Source organism: Chlorocebus sabaeus, chromosome 14 (genome assembly GCF_047675955.1).
Source record: "Chlorocebus sabaeus isolate Y175 chromosome 14, mChlSab1.0.hap1, whole genome shotgun sequence".
NCBI lineage: Eukaryota > Metazoa > Chordata > Mammalia > Primates > Cercopithecidae > Chlorocebus > Chlorocebus sabaeus.
In genome coordinates, this window is record NC_132917.1 from 39,926,226 (window position 1) to 39,947,311 (window position 21,086).

Genomic DNA, 21,086 nt, shown 5'->3' on the forward strand with positions numbered 1-21,086 from the left:
AGTGTACATGCACACTTTTAAAATTCACCATATTTTATTGAGAAGTTGGGAATAAATTACATAACATCATAGTCTTAACCAATCCAAACAACTTTCGATCAAATGCATAATTAACAGCCACTATTAAAATCAATATTGACAGGACATAAAACAATCCTGGAATTGAATCACCAGTGGGGGATCTCCCTTCTCCTGAGTAATTGATTTCATAAACAATAGCAAATAATAATGAAAGCTCATAGGTACCTGGCATCTGGGAAAAGCAGCATTTTGAGAAAGCTGTTTCTAATGCTCTCTGGTTCAAGCTGCATTTTGAAGCAGTGTCAGTGTAAGAGATGAAGCGCTGGGAGTGTGAAAACAACACAACCCATAAGGTCCATCTCATTATCAAGATCTCTACCTCAGGGGACACTGCTGAGAGTCTTTAATGTAGTCACATTTTAAAACTGTACAAACAATGTAGAATTTGGAGAAGCGTACAAGGCCAGTGGTGGGACAATTTGCTCCAGATCATTTTGATCCTCCACTCAGAACTAGGCTGACAAGTCAGAAAGCAGAGGTCTCTCTTGACAATTTTTAGCACGTGGCTGGCCTCTTTGATTGGAGGCTAAAGTGACTGACGATATAGACCCAAATATCATCTCTAAACCTATAATAGATCTGGGACAGCTGTGTAATCCTCTAGTCACCCTGTCAATGTCATTTATTTCCCCTATGGAGAAACCCCACAGATGTACTATCATCTGTGCATATCTGGCTAACATCATGTTGCCTGGGGGCAGCCAGGGCAGCTCTGGGAAGAAATGCAGCTCAGCTTTAAAAGAAACTTCATGGTTGGGCACTGTGACTCATTCCTGTAATCCTAACACTTTGTTAGGCAGAGGCGGGTGGATTGCTTGAGCCCAGGAGTTCCAGACCAGCCTGGGCCACATGGTGAGACCCCATCTCTACAAAAAGTACAAAAAGTAGCTGGGCATGGTGGTGCACACCTATAGTCCTAGCTACTCAGGAGGCTGAGGTGCGAGCATCCCTTGGGCCCAGGAGGTTGAAGCTGCAGTGGGCTGTGACTGATTGCACCATTGCACTCCAGCTTGAGTGACAGAGAGAATCCCCATCTCAAACAAAATAAAGAAACTTCATTATGCTTGGGATAAAAACTGATGTGTGAGATGAAATATTTGCAAGAAATCTGGAATATATTGAAACTCAGGAGAGAGAGGCCATGGGATCAGTCTTCTCTGCAGGCTGGTGCTGACTCCTCCTCAGTGCTCCTTTTCTGTCCTCACATGGTTGTGTTTTGTTGTGATCCACCGTACCACTGGCTGCCAGAGAAGCTGCAGCAGTATTTAGCAATGTTTTAGAGAGGAGAGGGACTAAAATGCATGACCCTAATGTCTTTAAGATTAAATAACTCTTGGAGGCTTTGGTTTTCAAGGATCATGATGAAATGAGTACCTGTAATGGTGATTACAGTAGAGAGAATCGGATGTTCTCTAGCATGAACCTTCCTGAAGACAGGTTGGCCTAGCAAAAGGACAGGCAGAAAAATCAGCAGAATGGATTGCATTGATTTGCTATCAGAGCTTTGTGGAATTAGTAAGCTAAACATTAAAACCAGATGCACACAACAAGCAATGTTAGTTTGGGGATTAAATGGTCATAGGTCACCCCTAGGTAGGTCACAGAAGGGAGTTCTGGTGGAGGTTACTGATGGAGATCACTGCTCAGAGATGAGCGAGTATTTCATGAGCCAAACCAAACTATGTTAACAAACCACAAGCCCCATGGTAGTGAGTACAGCCAGATTCCTACAGGTATCTTAAATGTTATACCAAGGTCCTTCAAGGTACCGCTTCCGGAAGCATCATGGAACATCAGAAGGTATAGCGGCAGGTGTCTTGGTTGTGAAGCCGATTAGTGCCAACAATATAGCCTTGAGTAGGCCATTTCTCCAGTTTCTCCCCATGTAAAATGGTGATAATAATACCTGCTCTATGTTACAGGTTTGTTTGAGGGGCAAGTAATACAACACCTGGGGACATGCTTACTACATTTATTTCCTGAGCAGTCTGAAGGGGAGAATGTTATGTACACCTTCAGGTTTTGCAAAGGTAGGCCATCATCACAGCAACCGTTTGGATAACTTAGGGTTAACCTAGGCCTACGGGGTTCTCACTGAACTCCTGGTTCAGCTGACTTCCAGATTCACTTGCTATTTGCCTCTACCAAGAGCTACCCATAACTGACCTGGGAATCATGAGATTCGGGATTTAGTGCCACCCCTGCCATATGCTTGTCATCTAAACTTGGGCAAGGCCTTTCTCCTCTCTCTCAGGCTTCTCAATTATAAAGTGAAGCTGAATTTGAAGGGGCTTTGTTCCTCCAGCCTACATACTGAAGTGATGAAAACATTTTCAACTGTCAGAATTTTCATAGTTCGGCTTCCTTAAAAAGGCTTGTGTCTTATTAAGTCTATTATGTGCTGAGCATAATATGATTAGAGGAGTAATATTAAATAGGTATACCGACTGATACATAATTTTAATTAGAGAACTCTATAGTTGTATATCTTAGAAGTTTTGGGGGATCAAACATACATTCTTCCTTCATATTGAGCCAGAATACTTAATTTATTAAACTATTCATGTTTATATTGTCCAGTTTCCCCCTTCTAGGGTACTTCTCATTTTTCATTCAACTGGAATACATAATGATGGAATTTATTAGATATATGTGGGTTTTGAGTAGAAAAGGGGTTCAATGTATAATTTCAAGATGCAGGTAGAAATAAGCTAGAGGGGAAGAAACAGGACAGTGCTAATATTTAGTGTTATCTTGTCATAGGACTGGAAGACCAAGGGGGAATGAGATCATAGGCCCAAACAAGGGCCTTTCAATGAGGCAAGGTCTGGAAACAATAGGTAAAGATCTGCAGATTCTAAAAGCACCTCCAACACTTAATGTCCACCACTAATGAGATCTCTGAAATATTGGTATTAGGTTGTGGATCAGATGACTTTTTCAATTTCCATATATCCTGCTTCAAATTTAGATTTTCACACTCAGCTGCACAAGCCCATGTAAAAGCTGCAGGCAAACTCCCAGGGCTAGATTAATTCTTCTTACTGCCCCCGAAGTCAAAACCTTGACTTCAAAGCCTCCAACTGACTTCAAAGAAAAGTTCTTTAGGGCTTAAAGCTGCTTTTTGCTGTAGACCTAAGTTTTAGAACTGTCCTCAGGGGCATCAGTAGAGAGTGGATTCTAAGCATTCTGGTTTGATTTAGGAAAAGAAGGGTCATGTAAAGTGAGATAGTTTCTTAGAAAGTAGGAATGGACAGGCCAGTGTAGAAATTCCCAGAGTTTTTGAACATTCTCTTGTTCTAACTGCATTCATATCAAGTCTTGGGAAGAGGTGATGGCAACAGGAAACTGCCATTTCAGATTAAAGTTTCAGCCATAGGAAGAACTTAATGAACTACATGAAATGATTAAGAAACTTCTGGAGGAGGTGACTCTGTCATCTTGGATGCCAGATGTGGCCAAGGTAGGAAAAGTTGGACATTACCAGAGATATTACAGAATTTGATGCAAAGAAGTTCTGAGAAAAGAAAACTAGGATCCCATTACCTGAGATCCTAGAAGAGAGGATGGTTCAAATGACATAGAATGAAGGTCCTTAAAACAAAATTTGGACCAGGCGCAGTGGCTCAAGCCTGTAATCCCAGCACTTTGGGAGGCCGAGGCAGGCGGATCACAAGGTCAGGAGATTGGGACTATCCTGGCCAACATGATGAAACCCGTCTCTAGTAAAAACACAAAAATTAGGTAGGTGCACACACATGTAGTCCCAGACACTTGGGAGGCTGAGGTAGGAGAATCGCTTGAACCCTGGAGGTAGCGGTTGCAGTGAGCCAAGATCATGCCACTGTACTCCAGCCTGGTGACAGAGCGAGACTCCATCTCTCTCTCAAAAAAAAAAAAAAAAAAAAAAAAAAAAAATCCTGACATATTCAATAGTAAAGAAAACAGAAACATATTCAAACACGTCAACATGTTTTAACAGAGCATCTTAGTAGCCACAGGTTTTTAGTTAAGGTCTCTTTATCAGATTTCACAGGATGGAAGGTGCTGTTGGATGGTATACTATTTCTAAAATGGTTGACTTAAAAACATTATTACTTCAATTCAGTCATGAAAACTGGCTTGCCAAATTTCTACTTTCTTCAGATCTCCCAGGGATAACTAATTTATCCTTGGGTGACAGAATTAGAGTATTTACAAGGGGACTTCAAGCAGTTAAAATGAAGGAATAAGAAAAAGGAGATAAAAGTTTTTTAAAAAATGGAGTATAAATTCCTGTACTTGATTTAAAAAAAAACTTTTAGTAGTGCAGATTTGGGGAGATCTGACCCGAAAGAACTTCAAATGAATCAGATTTAAGAAATCCAACACAAAGACTTGTCCTGTTTAACATTTTTATCCCTTTCAACTTCTGTCTCTCTGAGAATCTATGAATCATTTTGTCATTAAATGCCACGTCTGGAGAGAAGCAGTGGAGAGCAACAGCCCATGTGAAACTGCCCACATTTAGAAAATTCTACTTTGGACAGAATCAGATTGGAACTACTTGTTCATGAGTTTACACTAACAGTGGATTAAGTTCATCCCAATTCCCGACATAGTATTTTCATGATCAGAAATTTGAAGTATATTTCCTTCTAAATATATTTGTTCAGATCTCTGATTTCAAAATTTTGATATCTGCACAATATATTGGAAAAACTTGATATTGGCACAGTATATTTGAATATGTCACATACTGATATAGAATGTAGGCCATTAAAGACATCTTCAGCCTACAGCTTCAGACAAATCAGACCTACTGTTTAAATATTTATCTCTCTCTCTCTAAATGTGCACAGATGACTCTAAAAGGGTGAGAAGATATTTCGAGACAACAGAGGGTGCTATAAGGAAATATCTTTGTTTTGTACACAAGAACATAGTTTTGGAGTTGTACTAAATAATGCAATCAACACAGGCTGAGTACCATTCTAAATTTAAGTGTTTGAAACGTTTTTTTCATTTCTGATTTTGAGTTTTTATAGACATTTTGAGTTTTTATAGAATACTTTGTATATACTTCAAGTGGCAGAAATATTACTCGTTACCATGTTATTAATACTAAAACCTAAGTCCCCAGAGGGACGCTCAGATTGGTGTGGTGGGATGAGGGGAAGGCTCTGCTCAGCATATTATATGATGTATTATAAATTATGCATTTACATAGGTAATTTATGAATGAAAATTTATGTGTTAAAATGATGTATTTTTACGTATTTCCTCAACATGGCATTTATGTGTTATTAGCATCCTGAGCTTGGACCCTGGATCTATCTTGGATGTCAGCTCCTATGTTTCTCTGAGGCTAGCAATTGTGCCATCTTTATTCTGGTGCTCTTCGGAGCCTCTATCAGGGAACCGTACCTTATCAGCACTATGTGAACATGTGTAAATTGCTGAGTGTCAAAATATGAACAATTACAGTTTCTCCATATGAAATGCTTATAAACACAACACACACACGTTATTAATTTGTAAAACGTTAAATGTGTAAAACCAGCAAGAGCACACCATGTGCCACAGTTAAATACTAATGCAAGTTACGTAAAGTGTGGGTTTGGATTGATGGTTTAAGGGTATTTGGGGAAAAATAAGGAACATTAGAAAAATAGTCTTACCATACAGGTATTTTCCTTCATTCAAAGCAAATAAAAATGAGAAATTTTTTTTAATGTAATAACATCTGGTGAGAACAGACAGTAAAAGTTAGATAGCATTAGACTTGAAAAATTCATACCTGTTATTGTGAAGCCACCTAAAAAGGAAAAAAAAAAAACAACAACAAATGTTATAATTTAACTTACATTCTGCATAACAAATACCAGTGACATCAGACTGCCTGACAACCCACCCAAGGTACTTGCCAAATTATATTTACAATTAAGAAGACTAGGAAAACATTCATGACTGAATCACTAATCATTCTTTTAAGATTATGAGATTTAATGCACAAATTTAATTCTTGTGCATACCTAAGAAATCACTGATTTTTTAAAAGGTTGTACTAAATTAAAAATGCAATACAAACTATTTGACCTTGACAAAGTGAGGTCAATGGCCCTAAACAACAATCTTGTTAGCAAGTCAAGAGAAGTAAAAGTCACAGAGCTACTATATCACCTGGCGGAAATGGAAAATAATCTAGAAAAATGGAAAGGAAATGCAAGAAATGAAATGCTTACCAAGCTCATTCAATAACAGGGCTGTGAAGGAAATAGACAAAGACAAACACAGAATAAGAGACCAGATGAATAATGAAAGTAAGAGGAATATCAGCAGAAAGAAATCCAGGCAGATCTGATTACAGTGGTAGGGAGCCACTGCTAAAAATGGGTATACCCCAAAGAAATATAGTGTTGGGAATATTTCTGAATAAACAATCCCAACTGAAATTTCTGAAAATGTGTGTGATTGAATACACATGTATATATATGTGTGTATGTGTATGTATATATATATTTCACTTTATAATATAATTTCTTTAGATTTCATAAGACATTTCTAGTATATATGTTTATACCTAGAATATAAATCTAGTTTACCAAATACAGTAGAAACATTGTATGAAATTCATTCTTAACTTGATATGAGTGAGGTTTCCTCATTAAATATTGCCTGGGATTTGGTCAATCCAACGTATGGAAGCCTTAAATCATCCAGGATCTCGGGTATCACAACTTTTATTCAGTAAGTATAGGTGGAACATCCTGGGAAATTCCATTTTAGGTTCCCTGCCTGGAAGGGTGGTTTAGCACAAGGTAAAGCACTATCTTGGGATGCTCTATTTGGATGATACTTTGTCCACCAAGAATTGCTTATGTATTAAAATCCTTAAAGCTTAATGGTCCCAGGGATTAACACCTATGTGTGTCCTTATCTGTGACTTCTGTAAATTATTAGATAACCAGAATCCTTCTAGTGGACATATAATCCCAGGAAACTGACAGGGCATTGGGTGGGGGGGAGGGGGATATATAATTTGTCTTTCAGGTTACGTGCTTTAAACCCAGAATGTACTGTAGCACTTTATTTTAGTAAAAGCAACCTTGCTAAATATATCAAATTATTTCCTGAGTTGAACATGGGAATGTTACAATTACTTTTTTGGGCCCAGTTTTCTCTCTAATGATAGTGGCATTAGAGGATACTTTCTAAAAAAAAGTCAGTTATTTACAGTGACAATCCACTTGGAGGGTGTGAAACTGGATAGTGCTACTAAGGAATTTTAATTTGCTGTTACATGAGGGCATATTTTACTAAAATGGCAATTGAAAGAGCAGAATCCAATGATGCTCCTCCTTGCGATAAAGTTCTTTGGTGGAATACATGAGAAGAAAGTGCTTTCTCCTGTATGTTAAGGAGGCATTTTGGATCCCATCTTTGTAAGAAATCAGCACAATTTTCTGGTCTCTTTTTCTTCCATCTACCATCTATGGAGCAGATTAAATAGGCTGCATTAAAACGGGTCTTGAGTGTTCCTTTTCCCATCACTCCAAAGATTCCTGTCGCCATCTTGAACTTGATTATCACAGAAACATACGTGTTTTTTTCCCACCAATGGACTCTGAGGCCACGAATGTGGGATACATTTTCCTATATGTCTACATAGCAATTAGTCCTATATATTTCTTACAAAGTGGCCCATCTCGTCATATCATACTGTCCTCACCAATTGTTTGTATGCAATTAATAAGAGCTATTAATATGTGGTCTGTTCATTTTACACAAGTAAATCACCAGAATTCCTTTTAAAATGACCACTATTAGAGGATAATTATATGAAGCCCTATTAACAATTGGGAATAAGAAATCCTCTGTAAAACTGATACAAGATTGCTGTCTTTCCTATGAAATATAAGCCATATGTTAACAATCAGTAAAATCTAGTTATAAAGGACACTTTTCTTTCTATTATATATGTTAATAATTTATTAATTCTATAAGTATCAAGAGATTTTGGAGCATGAGGCTAGGTAGGCCTTCAGCAAGGATTAAATTCTTACTGAAGGGCCTTATTCTTCTGATCAAAGAAAATTGATATGACTGTGGTTTCATAGATATGGTGCCTTTTAAATGTTGTATTTGATGATACAAAAATATGCTAAAATGAGCACTAGAATATTGAAAACACTACTCTTTAAGGATCTTTGTTCTTATTATTTTTAAACTGTGTTCTCTAAAGAAGCCTGATGATTGAATTCTGAAGTTTCCTGTTAGTTGCCATTAGGGTCATCTACTAATACTAATAAGTATTAAGTAGTTTCTTTTTTCCAGCTTTACTGAGGTATGATTAACAAGGTATTAAGCAGTCTTTATCACTAAAATTTTAGGGGAGATTTAATAATTGGAGTGACATTTTAGAATAAACCGTGAGTAGTGAAAAACTAAACACATTCTTTTATATAATCATTTCTGAATTACAGAAATCCCTTTCAGTGTTATTAAATCTGGTTACAATCAAGGTTAGTTGGCATTTCCTGAAGAGAGTGGGCATTGCCTGTTGCACTTGTGAATTAGGGAAGGGAAATGAAACTGCTAAAGCTTCAAAGGCAATGAAGTATAGTACTTGGAAGCCGAGGAAGAGGAGAGAGTTAAGTGTGAGAGTAGGGAGACACGGAGAGAGAAGAGTACAATTTCTCGCTGGTATGTCTTTGTTTACTCTCACACCTTTCATTCCTCTTCTTATCCATTTTGGTTCCTCAAGCACAAGGGAGAAACTGCACTCTTTCTCATATTCCTCACGGTCAAATATTCTAATGGTAATGATCTTCCTGTGGGAACACAAGACAAAGGCAAAACAAATGGTTGGAGTCACACGCTCATGCTCTTGGTGTCCACCAAGCTGAATGTTACTGTGATGTTATGGAGGGAGAACTGGCAGCACATGGGCCTCCTGAAGTATGTAAAAGGGCATCTTGGGTACTCTTGGCTGGCCCCCATTAAGTTTTCTTTGCTAATTTATCACTTTCACGAATTATTCCTGCTTCAGTTAGTAGTCAGTAGGTACCCCAAAATAGGAAGATAAATCAGAACGTTGCCTTCCTTTTGGCATTGCATGGCATCTGCAGCAACTTTCCCAGAAATGGACACTTGATTGACTGCCCTGAAAATTAATCTCTCAGACGTTAACGTGCAGCACAACCAATGCTGGCTGATGTAGCTACAGGCCCGCCCACTGTGGCTCAGCATGAGATCTGTGCCCTGTTACATAGGTGGAGGGATGTGTGCATTGTAAGTCATGTTCTGAAGAGTGTAGGCATCCAGGGGTGGCACAGGCCAGCAGAAGCTGTTGGGCTCAGCCCTGGAGCAGCTCCCCCACCTTTCTTCTCACTCATCTCCACCAGGCGGGGCTCTCCAATCTCAAGGAAGAAGGTCTTGTTTTTCTCATATTCCTCATCATCAATTACCTTGACTGATATTGTTTTGCTGAAACAGAGAATAGAAATTGACGAACAAGGGGAAGAGGAAAGAAAAGAGAAGGAACATAGAAAAGAGGAAAGCAAGGTTAACCAGTTGCACTTTCAGACAAACAGTAATCGAGAAACTTCTGTACTGTGAGTTTTTTCTTCAAGAATGGATATCAGATAGGTATGAAAGGTCAGAGATTTCACCCAATGCATAGCTCCACTGCCCAGGGCCACAGAATTATTTTAGGCAAAATATAGCATTCAGTACTAATAGGTTTGTCATCATCATAAGGAGGAAAAGCAGAAAAACACAGATCACAATAAAAAGAAAAGAAAAACACATTAATTTAGTAAATACCTTAACCAGTGGATTGTCTAAGCTGTGCCCTGGAACTTGCTCCTTTAGAACAAGTCAAAAAATCTCATCAAGATATTAATAGAGTTATCTCTGGGCAATAGGCTTACAGGTCATTTTTTTCCTTCGTTGTGTTTTATTATAGTTCCAAATATAATATTTTTATCATAAATTGTTAATAAATGAATAAAAATATCACAAAGAAAATACAGTCAAATTATCTCACCCCACCCAATGTCTTAGAATCAAACTCTTATTCAGGTTAGTCAGATTCTCCAGCTAGACCACAGCAGGAAGTGGTTCATGTTTTGTTTGTCTTTCTAAAGATGGAAGCTGTGGCCTCACAATAGCTGTTTTGAAAGTGGGGTGGCAGCAGGTGGGTGTCATGATGTTGTAGTTATTTTCATTCTTCCAAAGTTGAGTTTTAACTTTCTATGAAACATGCCATTTACACTACTTTCAAACGTCACCAATACACCAAGGTGTTTTGATGAGAATTCTTCCTGTAATCCAGCCTTTAACAGTTCTTGCCTTATGGTCCTATGGCTATGAGTGACTGAGAGGCAGGGAGGACAAATGCAAATATGCAAATCTCAGGTTTCCATAAGCATTCTTGATTACTCTGAAAATAAACCAACCTAAAGTTACCTTTTAATTAATAAGGGCTTAAACACTTCATATACTACAACTTATTAGAAACCTCTTAAAACACTGATTTGTCTTGAAAAAATGCTTCCAATAACATTGGCCAAGAACAATTCTGATCAACGTTTTTGAAACAATGAGTGTTTGTAGACACAGAATTTTAACAGCATGGTCATTGTTTTTTTAGGTCTTCTGGAAGGAAATTGGTTTATAATCTTGTTTTTATTTTATTTATCCAAGTCATTAAGTTTTCATTCGATCTATGCATACTAAAGAATATCAGTCTTCTTTCCTAGTTACTTTTAATTCTCTGAATTTCCCAGTCCCTAATGCCAAATGCTTAAGTCTTGCTTTTTGGCTTAGCATTGTAGACCTGAGACCAGATTATTGGTTCTGGTACCCTGAAACCCAATAACGTACTCTCTGTTCCTCAGCTAGAGAACACCCTTGAATGATACTCACATTCCAACGTCTCACTCTTAAAATGCTGCAGCTCATGAAACTCCTTTCCTTTCTCATATCTGTCCTCAAATACTGGCACTAGATGAACAGCTATAAGTGAGTAAAGCCACAATCATTTTTTAAAGAGTGGTTAGATATTTACAAAACTACCAACAGTATGATAATGTCCAGTTACATGTATACTGTAAACAGCTCTTTCCTAACTTTTAGAATTATTTTTTAAAATCACTTCTTTATTTAGTATAAAAAAATTAGCCCGTTGTGACTAAACTAGAATATTTAATTTTTCCCTAATATCCAAAAACTATAAAATATTAGAGAAGGCACAGGAGGATGGATGTAAGGAATGATGATTATTTGATCATTAGAACTGAATTTGATGTTGCGAAATAGATCAAATTTACCCCCCACAAAACTGCCATATGTCTATCCTCTTTGTCAACAAAACGTAGGCATTTTGGGTATTCATTTCCATCTCGCAGTCTTGCAATCTTAAACTTTAGTTGTACATTTCTACAAAAACAGCATGGTGAGAGCAAAGGTAGGAAAGTGTTGATGGACAATAAAAGGGCCATGCTACTGTTCTCTGGACTTGATGGCCCAACATCCATTATCAAGATGCTTCATTGTAGGGTACATCAAACTGAAATCCCTCATTGTGAGAGTCATGTTGCAATATTCTTGTTAGCATTACTTAAAAACATCTGATGTTACATTTCTCCATCTTGTATTTGCAACCCACCCTGCATCTCATCACATATTTAATTGGTTTATAGAAATAAAGCACAGTGGGGATGGTGGAAGTAGCCTTGCTAATAAGGTGAACGTCTGTGTAGAAAAGGTACCTGTTTCATGTTCACAAATCAACTTATTCACAAATAAATCAAACAATATATTGTTGCTAATCCTTGGTGAATATCATAAATATTTAAATCCTCTAATAGCTTTCTTTTCTTTCCTTTCTTTCTTTTTTTGAGATGGAGTTTTGCTCTTGTTCTCCTGGCTGGAGTGCAATGGTGTGATCTCGGCTTATTGCAATCTCCGCCTCCCAGGTTCAAACGATTCCCCTGCCTCAGCCTCCTGAGTAGCTGGGATTACAGATGCCCACCACCATGCCCAGCTAATTTTTGTATTTTTAGTAGAGGCAGGGTTTCACTATGTTGGCCAGGCTGGTCTGGAACTCCTGACTTCAGGCGATCCACCCACCTCGGCCTCCCAAAGTGCTGGGATTACAGGGGTGAGCCACCACACCCGGTCTATTTTCTATATTCTGAGTAGCTGATAAATGTGGGAAATACAGTTATATAGCTCCACACAATTTGTCTGCATATAAAATAAGCATTTATGATTTATCACTAGCATATCCCTATTCATAGGATCACAATTCTTAGAAAATTTTGAAGTACTTGATAACTATGACACTGAAAAAATCAAGGATGAAGAAAAAGAAAAAAGTACTTTTGTAGGTGCCTGGCAAATACATCTAAAATAGATGGAATTTGCATAATGGCATATCATTTCAAAATCATTAGTAATAGAATCAATAATGCTTCTGACAGGAAGAGCCACTAAATTATATATTGATTTCACTCCTCTTGCACAGTAAAGCTATTAATAGGAAACTTGATTATTAAAGGACATTTCAGTGGATCTAAAGTGGCAGGATGAAGTCAGTCCTTATGAATTAGCCCTTTAAATCAACAGAGGCAAAAATCAGAAGGCACTGGTAATGTTCACCTTTTGCTTCAGAACAGAACAATTTCTCCCCTTAGCAAAGGTAGTAGAGGTGAAATAAACCAATACAATTTTTAAAGGAACACATCCTTGGGATGTCTCCTTCTCACTTTCCAGAGCCTAATGCATGAAAGATACTGCCACCACTTCTTCCTTCACAGGGGATAGTATGTGAGATGGGGATGGTTTGGTGAAGATGTCAGTTATTCTGGCTTGATAATCAGCAGAAGCATGTTCCTCACAGTTCTGCAGTAGAAAGAATCTCAAGGACTGATGGAACCTTGAATGTCCTCCAGTTGGCCCCATTGCCACACCAATACCATGTCCACAGGACTTTTGCATTGTCACAAGGACTCCAGCTCCCTGAAAACACACATCCATTTTGGCTGTTCTGTTCTGTTTACCAATGGGGAACATAGTTGTTGCTACTTCTTTTCTTTAAATTGACAGGTTAACAAAAACAAGACTGGAACTGTTGGGTAGACACAGCCCTTCATCCAAATATAATTCTTGCATTTTTACTGCACCGATAAAGAACAAATAGAAAAACTGGTATCACACAACTTCCAACTATTATAATTATTATAAAGACAGGAAAACTCACTTCTTTTTTACAACTTTTCAAATTTGAGCAGTATACTATAAAAACTGTAGTTTCTGGAAACTAGCAAAGCAGTTACAAATCTTACGATAGTATTAAAATATTTCTTAATATGGCCAAAATTTTTATGGAAGTACATTTTGGTTCTATTTCTAAAAAAAAGAAGAAAGATCAATTTATTTAGTGGAAAAATACTGATCATTCCTTTTGAAGTTTGCAGTGCCTTTTATTTGATGATACCAAACCAACATCTATACTTTACTTCCCAGTCTCTCTCTCTCTTATCTTATGTGTCTCAAAGGACCCGAACACCTTCAAACAGACTACCAAGGAGTTCTTATATCTGGTTTTGACTCAGGCAGACAGTCAGAAAAGAAAGACGTGGCTTTATTAATGAGGGTTGAAGAAGAAAGTCTCTTCAAAATATATTTTAGTTTCTCATTGTTAACCCAAAGTGGTACCACAATCTCCTTTTCAACTTAAGCCTCAATTTGTCCTTCTGTGGTTTCTTTTCTTTAAGACTGCCCTTGATGTTGGGAGAAGATGAGGAAAGGATGAACTGGAGGATTAAAGAGAAGAGACGCCTCCATTTTAGATCCTTACACAAAAGATTTTAGTGAGGATTTTACATATTTAGATGCTTACGGTTGCTTTTTGTCTTTTAAGATTTACCCTCTCCTTAGACATACTCAGAGGCCAGTGGAATGATAGGCTCTTTGCATTTCTTAATTCACAGATCTTCATAACAGCCCAAGAAGTAATTCTTACTACCTGAGATAGACAGGGAAAACGACGACTCTCAGAGACCTTGGTAATATCCAAGGTCACAAAGTGACTCTCCTGTGACTGGCTTCAGGAACGGAAACCTTTAAATTATATGACTCAAAATCAACCAGTAGGTCCCTTCTTCATTCAACTGTGCAGTATTTTTATGGCCACTTTAAAGGATCTAGATCATTACTTTAATATCAAGTTTTATTGTTTCATCTTTAACAAAGAATGACTGTATGAAAATGATAGAATCTCAATTCTGTTTTTAAAAGGACTGCAGCACATGTTATATTCCATGATGGCTGCTTTAAAAAGTTAAATCATTGAGGAGATAAAGGTTTAATTAAAAAGAGCCGTGAGCATGCAATGGTTCACCAACTCTGAGAACTCTGAATAGTCAACCAGCAGTTTCAGTGTCAGCTTCACCTAAAGTGGGGGACTTGTTAGAATTGCAGAATCATAGGCTCCATCCAGGCCCACAGAATCAGAATCTGCATTTTAACAAGATTCCCAGATGACTCTTATGCATGTTGAAGTCTGAGAGGCACCAATCTAGAGTGGACAATGGGTTCTTGTTATTAAGTTGGATGATAAACCAAGAGGCTGGTAATAGTTGGGCTTGTGTTTTGGACCTGGCTGCATATTAGAGTCACCTGCGGGATTTTGCAACCTATAAATGCCTAAACCCACTCCAGATCAGTTAAATCAAATTCTGCTTGTGGGACCCCCAGCATGAATATAGATTTTTAAAGTTTTTGGATAAGCGCAGTGGCTCATGCCTGTAATCCCAGCACTTTGAGAGATCGAGGTGGGAGCACAGCTTGAGTCCAGGAGTTTTAGACCAGCCTGGGCAACAAAGTGAGATCCTGTTTCTATGAAAAGTCAAACAATACACATGCAAAAAAACCAAACAAACAATAAAACAAACAAGCAAACCCTCCCCCCCACAAAAAAAACAGCTGGGCGTGGTGGTGCTTGCCTGCACCCCAGCTACATGGGAGGCTGAGGTGGGAGGATGGCTTGAGCCCAGGAGGTTGAGGCTGCAGTGAGATGTGATCATGCCACTGCACTGCGGAACTGCGAGACAGACAGAGTGAGACACTGCCTCAATCAATAAAAATTTTTAAAAATTAAAAGGATTTTAGGTGCTTCTAACATGCAGCCACGGCTTGCTTTAAAAAACTACATTAATAATATACACAAAGAATACATAGAATTGTAAGACAGTAATAGTCAAAACTAAATTTTAGATCTAATTAGCAAGGTAGGTGGAAACATGGGAAAATCATTTTGTTTTGTCTTTTAGTCCTGTTCTTTTCTGGATTATAAAACGTACTTAAAGTTGTTTTCCCCTCTCAGGAAATGATGGTCTCTGCAGGCAACCTTAATAGTACAGGTGAGAAAACACCTTTAGGATTCAGGCATCAGAGTTTACACTCATGCACAGTGATTTCCTTCTCAGGAAAGTGATGGGAGCTCTGGTGAATGTTTTTACACAACGGTGATTATATCTGGGGAGTAGACAAATTAAGCATTTCAATTGCCACGGAAGACAGTAACGCCTCATGTCCCCACCACAGAGCCTCTGAGCCATGTCAATGAAGGGCCATGTCAGGAACTGGAACTTTCCCATATGTAAGCCATCACACTCCCAGACTCCAGAAAGAACTGACCCAGGACTGACCACGCATGAACCTGGCAACTTCTCTGACCATAATGAGTTTGAAATTTGATCCATAGTATACTTGATGTTAAAAGCTTCAGGATAAACTTCTCCTAGAGCTTAAAAAGACAAACTAACCAAAAATTAAAAAAAAAAAAATGGGCAAAGGATCTGAATGGCATTTTCCACAGAAGATAAACACAAATGGCCAATAAATACATAAAAACATGCTCCACATAATTAGCTATCACAGAAATACAAATCAAAGCAACCGGGAGATACCGTGTCACACTCACTAGGATGACTACGATAAAGAAGACAGACAATAACAAGTCTTGATGACAATGTAGAGAAATTGGAATCCTTGTACACTGCTAGTAGGAATGTAAAATAGTGCCGCCACTTTGGAGAAGCCCTCAAAAGTTTAAAAATAGAATTACCATGTGAACCAGCAATTCCGCTATATGCCAACGAGAATTAAAAACATGTATTCACACAAAAACTTGTGCATGAATTTTCATCGCAGCATTATTCATAATAGCCAAAAAGTGGAAACAACTTACGTTTATCAACTGATAAATGGATAAATAATATGTGGTGTATCCACAGAAGGGAATATTATTTTGCAATAAAAAGGAATGATGTATTGATACATGCTACAACATGGATGAACCCTGAAAACATCATTCCAAGTTAAAGAACCCAGACATAAAAGGCTACCTGTTGTGTGATTACATTTATAGGAAAAGTCTAGAATAGGCAAATCCAGATACAGAAAGCAGGTTAGTGACTGCCTAGAGCTGGGGACTTGGAGACAGGTGGGGTGGAGGGAGTTGGTGACTGCTGATGGGTCACATAATCATAAGGAGGTCTGCTGCCTTTGCAAAGTCAGTAGCTCTGTTCATATCACCTTGAGCATTCTCTAGTTCTTTTGTTGGCATTTATTTCTTTCTACATACAAGAGATGATAAGCTTGCCATGGGTTACCTTTGTATCATTTGGTTTAAATTCCTGGTGCATTTTAAGCCTTTTTTCCTTTCACAAGTTGATTGGTGAGTTACTTAGTGATTTGGGGTTAGGGAAAGGAAGGAGCAGTCAGAGAAGATCCATGCATATATTATCATTTTCTGTTAAGTGACCCAAATCAACTCCTCCATCTAGTAAACGTTTCAAATGGAATAAGGACAGGTTGCTATTCATATTATTTCCACTAATATTTTTACATCATTTTTAGATTACTGGTGAGATATTTTGGGCATGGATTCAACTGGGGATTTGCTCAATATCCCATGCTAGGATAGTCATAGAAATAGGACTGAATCATGACTTAAATCTATTGTTTCCTTTCTCGAAATCTTGAGAGAATTAATCCTGAACTCACATTATCCAGGTTTGTAACTTGGCTCTGTTACTTTCTAGCTAAGGTATTTGGGTCACTTCTGGCATCTTTCTAAACATCAATGTTATAATCTATCAAATGAGGATAATAGAACTCACTTCACAGTGATTATGATGTTCACAGTGTTGTGATGATCAAATAATGGGTATCATCATTTATCAAATGTGGATAATGAAATTCACAGGTTGTTGCAAAGATTAAATAATATATTGTATGCAAAAATTATTTTGCAAAGAGTTAATGAAATGTTAGGTGCTGTTGTTATTAGTTGAAAAGGAGTGGCTCGTTTTGCAGTTCTTACCTGCCTGTTTACCCAGTTACTAAAAGGGTCAATTGGCAGATGGTAGAGCTGGGGGTCAGGAAATATTCAATGGAGTAATAAGCAATACCCTCAAATTCATTCTCATATATAACTTTGGATCAAATCCCATATAATGGGGCATCCAAGTCCATAATCTGAAACTCAAGAACACAAGGAGCACAGCTCTGCCAGGTTCTCACTCACCACTAGCTGGATACACACAGGGATCTGAAGTCATGCTCTTCCTGGAGCAGCTGCTATGAAGCCTAGCCTGACAAATGGTGGTGGTGCTATTCTGTAATTTAAATAGACTCCAAGGACAAGAGTTGTTAAAGTAGCTAAACCAAAGTAATTCTCCAAGAGGCCTTGTGATCCATGCCCTGATCTTTTGGTATTGTCAAATGGTTATTGAAATCATTGCTTCAAGCAGAGCAAGAGACAGGGACAGCTAAAATCCTACTATTCCCAGGGAGACCAAGGGAGCTTTAGAGAGCTCTGGAGTTAGGGTTTTCTAACATAACCTTGCCCTATTTTATTTTCCTCTGCCCACTATGGAAACTTAGTGGTAACCAATTCATTTTGTCAAATGCAAAATAGGAATAAATTTAATTCTTTAGTTTTTGTTTTTAGCAATCAATTGTCAGCGTTAGTCTCAAACAAACAAATCTTTGAGCTAGTTTTCTGTCCCTAGAAGACATTCTGCTTGACCACTTCAAAGAGATACTATGGGGATCCATAATTATTATTTCAATAAATAATAGGCTAGTTAGTCTAATATCCCCACAGTGTTCTATCCTATGATGGTAGGTTTCAGAGAAGATCCGGTGAGTAAGTTTACTGAGACAAAATTACATGGGTGTATTAAAAATTGACCATAGTTTTGTGATATATAAAATTTATACCTTACCATTGCTTCACTCTTCTGCAGTTCATAAACTTCAGCCTTAAGGAGGGTAAAGCAATAAGGATCTTGGGTCTGTTACCTACACATGCCTGCTGAGACAATTTCTCTGCTCAGTGAAAACTAAAGTGGATCAAGCATAGGGTACCATGTTGAAATATGGCAAAATAGATGCAAATTTATTTTTTACTGTTTAGAAATATTGGCATTGTGCAAATTCTATGAGAGGATCACATTTAACAAAATGATGGCAGATTCTTGGCATCATAAAACTTATTAACTTATAAGACTACATATTTGTCTATAATCTGAGATCTTTACTCCTTGAATGCAGATTCTCTAGAAAATAACATTTTAACAAATTTTTCAAAGTTTAAGGTAACGTTCAGAACAATTTGTGGCAAAGAGCATCTTTTCTAGAAAGGAAACACATCAACATCTTTGTTTGGTTCAGTTTTAGAAAGATCAGCTCTCCATTTGCCACTGCCTATTATGAGAATTCAGAATGACAATGAAATCGATGCTGCTGGATTTCAAACAGACTGCTGGTTGCCCATCCTTTTCAAAAGCTCTCTTCATCTTGAACATTTTAAACATTCCTGGATTGTCATCAGACTCGTTCCAGAGATTATTTGTACCTTTGGTCTTTCTTCCTATGTTACGTTTCTTTTTTCAAAATAAAAAGTGTCAAGGAAAACACTGGAAGGACTTTACTCCTGGAATGTTATAGGACAGCAGCTAGAATATGCTGAAAGCATCTCTGTCAGAAAGAGGTCAGCTTTAAAATAAGAACATCAAGAAATAAGCTGGGCTTTCTTAAGTTTTAAAATTCATATTCTCTTTCTCTCTTTTCCCGCCTTTCCTCTCTGTGTCCCTGGCCACAAAATACACAGTGGCAAATCAATCTCTGTCTGTATGTACTCTTAAAGATGGGTGCCAGATATTTTCTTGAACATGGCTAAAAGAAATCAATAATTCGTGAATTGATGCTGATGTTTAAATTTCACATTTTAATTTTATGTCTAATATGTTATTGTTTTTTCACATTAGGAGACAAGAGAATAGCTTAGGTATTAGTAAAGCTAATTTACTAATATCAAGGCGTAGACTAGTAGAAATCAATATCAGATTTTTCTTTAAGTCAAATTTTTGGTGTATCCCTTTGGCTGTTGCTTTTCCTGATAACCTGGATTAAACTAAAATTGATTCTAAATAGACTTACGTCCTTGTTTATATGAAACATCATAAACTGCCAGAAGGAACAATAGTCCATATTAGCAAGCTTATATTCCATGGGTTCTTTCTCACTAAATACAATTAAAATAATGTGGATTGCTTTAGGATAATGTATATTCTTTTAAAGGATTTTCCTGCATATTATTATTAATTATTGAGACGGAGTCTCTCTCTGTTGCCCAGTCTGTAGCACAGTGGTGCGATCTTGGCCCACTGTAACCTCTGCCTCCCAGGTTTAAGCAATTCTCCTGCCTCAGCCTCCTGAGTAGCTGGGACTACAGATGCATGCCACTGCACCCAGATAATTTTTGTATTTTTAGTAGAGATGGGGTTCCACCATGTTGACCAGACGGGTCTCGAACTCCCATCCACCTCAGTCTCTCAAAATGCTGGGATTACAGGTGTGAGCCCCTGTGCCTGGCCCATTTTAAAGTAATACTTGCTAATTGTTGAGAATTTGACAAATGCAGAAATGAAGAAAAAGTCACCCATAATCCTATCACTAGAAATTAACATTTAAAAATGTTTGGTTTTAGCTTTTAATGAAATTGCCAAGAATATTATGAAGTTTTGATATTTTTCTATGGATGAGCTACTTGGGCTTAGCTCTTTTAGAGACCAAAGTTTATTTTCCCTACAGTCCTCCTCACATGCTTGGGCCCCACCCTGGACTCTTAATGTAGAAGGTAACGTTCCCCATCTTTTCTTTCTATTGGCTTGTATGGAAGTTCTTGTCTGAATTCTGCCATATGGAAAATTTGCACGTATGTTTTTAAAAGGAGAAATTCTCTCCTTGGTCATTACTAACCTTTTGGCTGGTTTTGCTGGAAAAGTTTTCAGGATTCATCTGCCAATGTTGTTTCCCTAGAAGGCCATTCTGGCTACCTCGCTAAGCATCTTGTTTGTTCTGTAACAAATAATTCTTCATGCTAAATCACTCGCAAATGCCATGGTGCTTAGTGCCCTTCTGCTAATCACCCATTCCCAAGTTTGTCATCAAAATAGCATTAGTTATTTTCCACTCAACTTCAGCCATCATCTTCCCAAGCCCTCCACTTTTCAATCTAGAAGCACAATCTCTCAATCCTTAATCACAGAAATCTCCCTGTTCACTTCTCATTATACACATAAGCAAACTGAGACTCAGTGAAATTAACCAATGCCTCAAAGCTAGTGGATGCCAGAATCAGGATTAAAACTCATCCTCAGACTCCGAATCCACATCTGTTATTTGTTTATCTGCCATTATCCTAGTGCTTTTCTTCTCGATGCTGCTAAAATCGAACTCACCACTCTTCATAGAAAACTTTTCTTTTTCTCCTCTCTTTTGAATTAAGTAAAAACCGATGCTGATAACAGAAAGAAATGCGTGATTTTCTTTGGTAACTCAGTACCATTTCATCATTGTCCGCCGTGCTGAGGGATGCCTTATAAATTCAATGGCTCACGCAATGGAAACAAATACTTCCTTTAGTAAGGATGGCTGTG

General features: G+C 37.8%; 1 protein-coding gene across 12 annotated transcripts in view; it reads right to left on the reverse strand.

Annotated features, from left to right (window-relative positions):
- Positions 1 to 21,086, reverse strand: part of SLC8A1 (solute carrier family 8 member A1) — a 497,520-nt gene that overhangs the window by 66,402 nt on the left and 410,032 nt on the right. For 8 of the 12 annotated variants that reach the window (XM_038006229.2, XM_038006235.2, XM_038006232.2 and 5 more), the window contains 4 exons: positions 9,443 to 9,549; positions 6,306 to 6,326; positions 5,861 to 5,878; positions 1,456 to 1,524 (listed from right to left, as the gene is read on the reverse strand). In XM_038006229.2, coding sequence (XP_037862157.2) covers positions 1,456 to 1,524; positions 5,861 to 5,878; positions 6,306 to 6,326; positions 9,443 to 9,549 — 215 coding nt within the window. Of the gene's footprint in view, positions 1 to 1,455; positions 1,525 to 5,860; positions 5,879 to 6,305; positions 6,327 to 8,790; positions 8,895 to 9,442; positions 9,550 to 21,086 lie in introns of all 12 variants that reach the window. The other 4 variants (XM_038006243.2, XM_038006230.2, XM_073022938.1 and 1 more) reach the window with 2 other exon arrangements.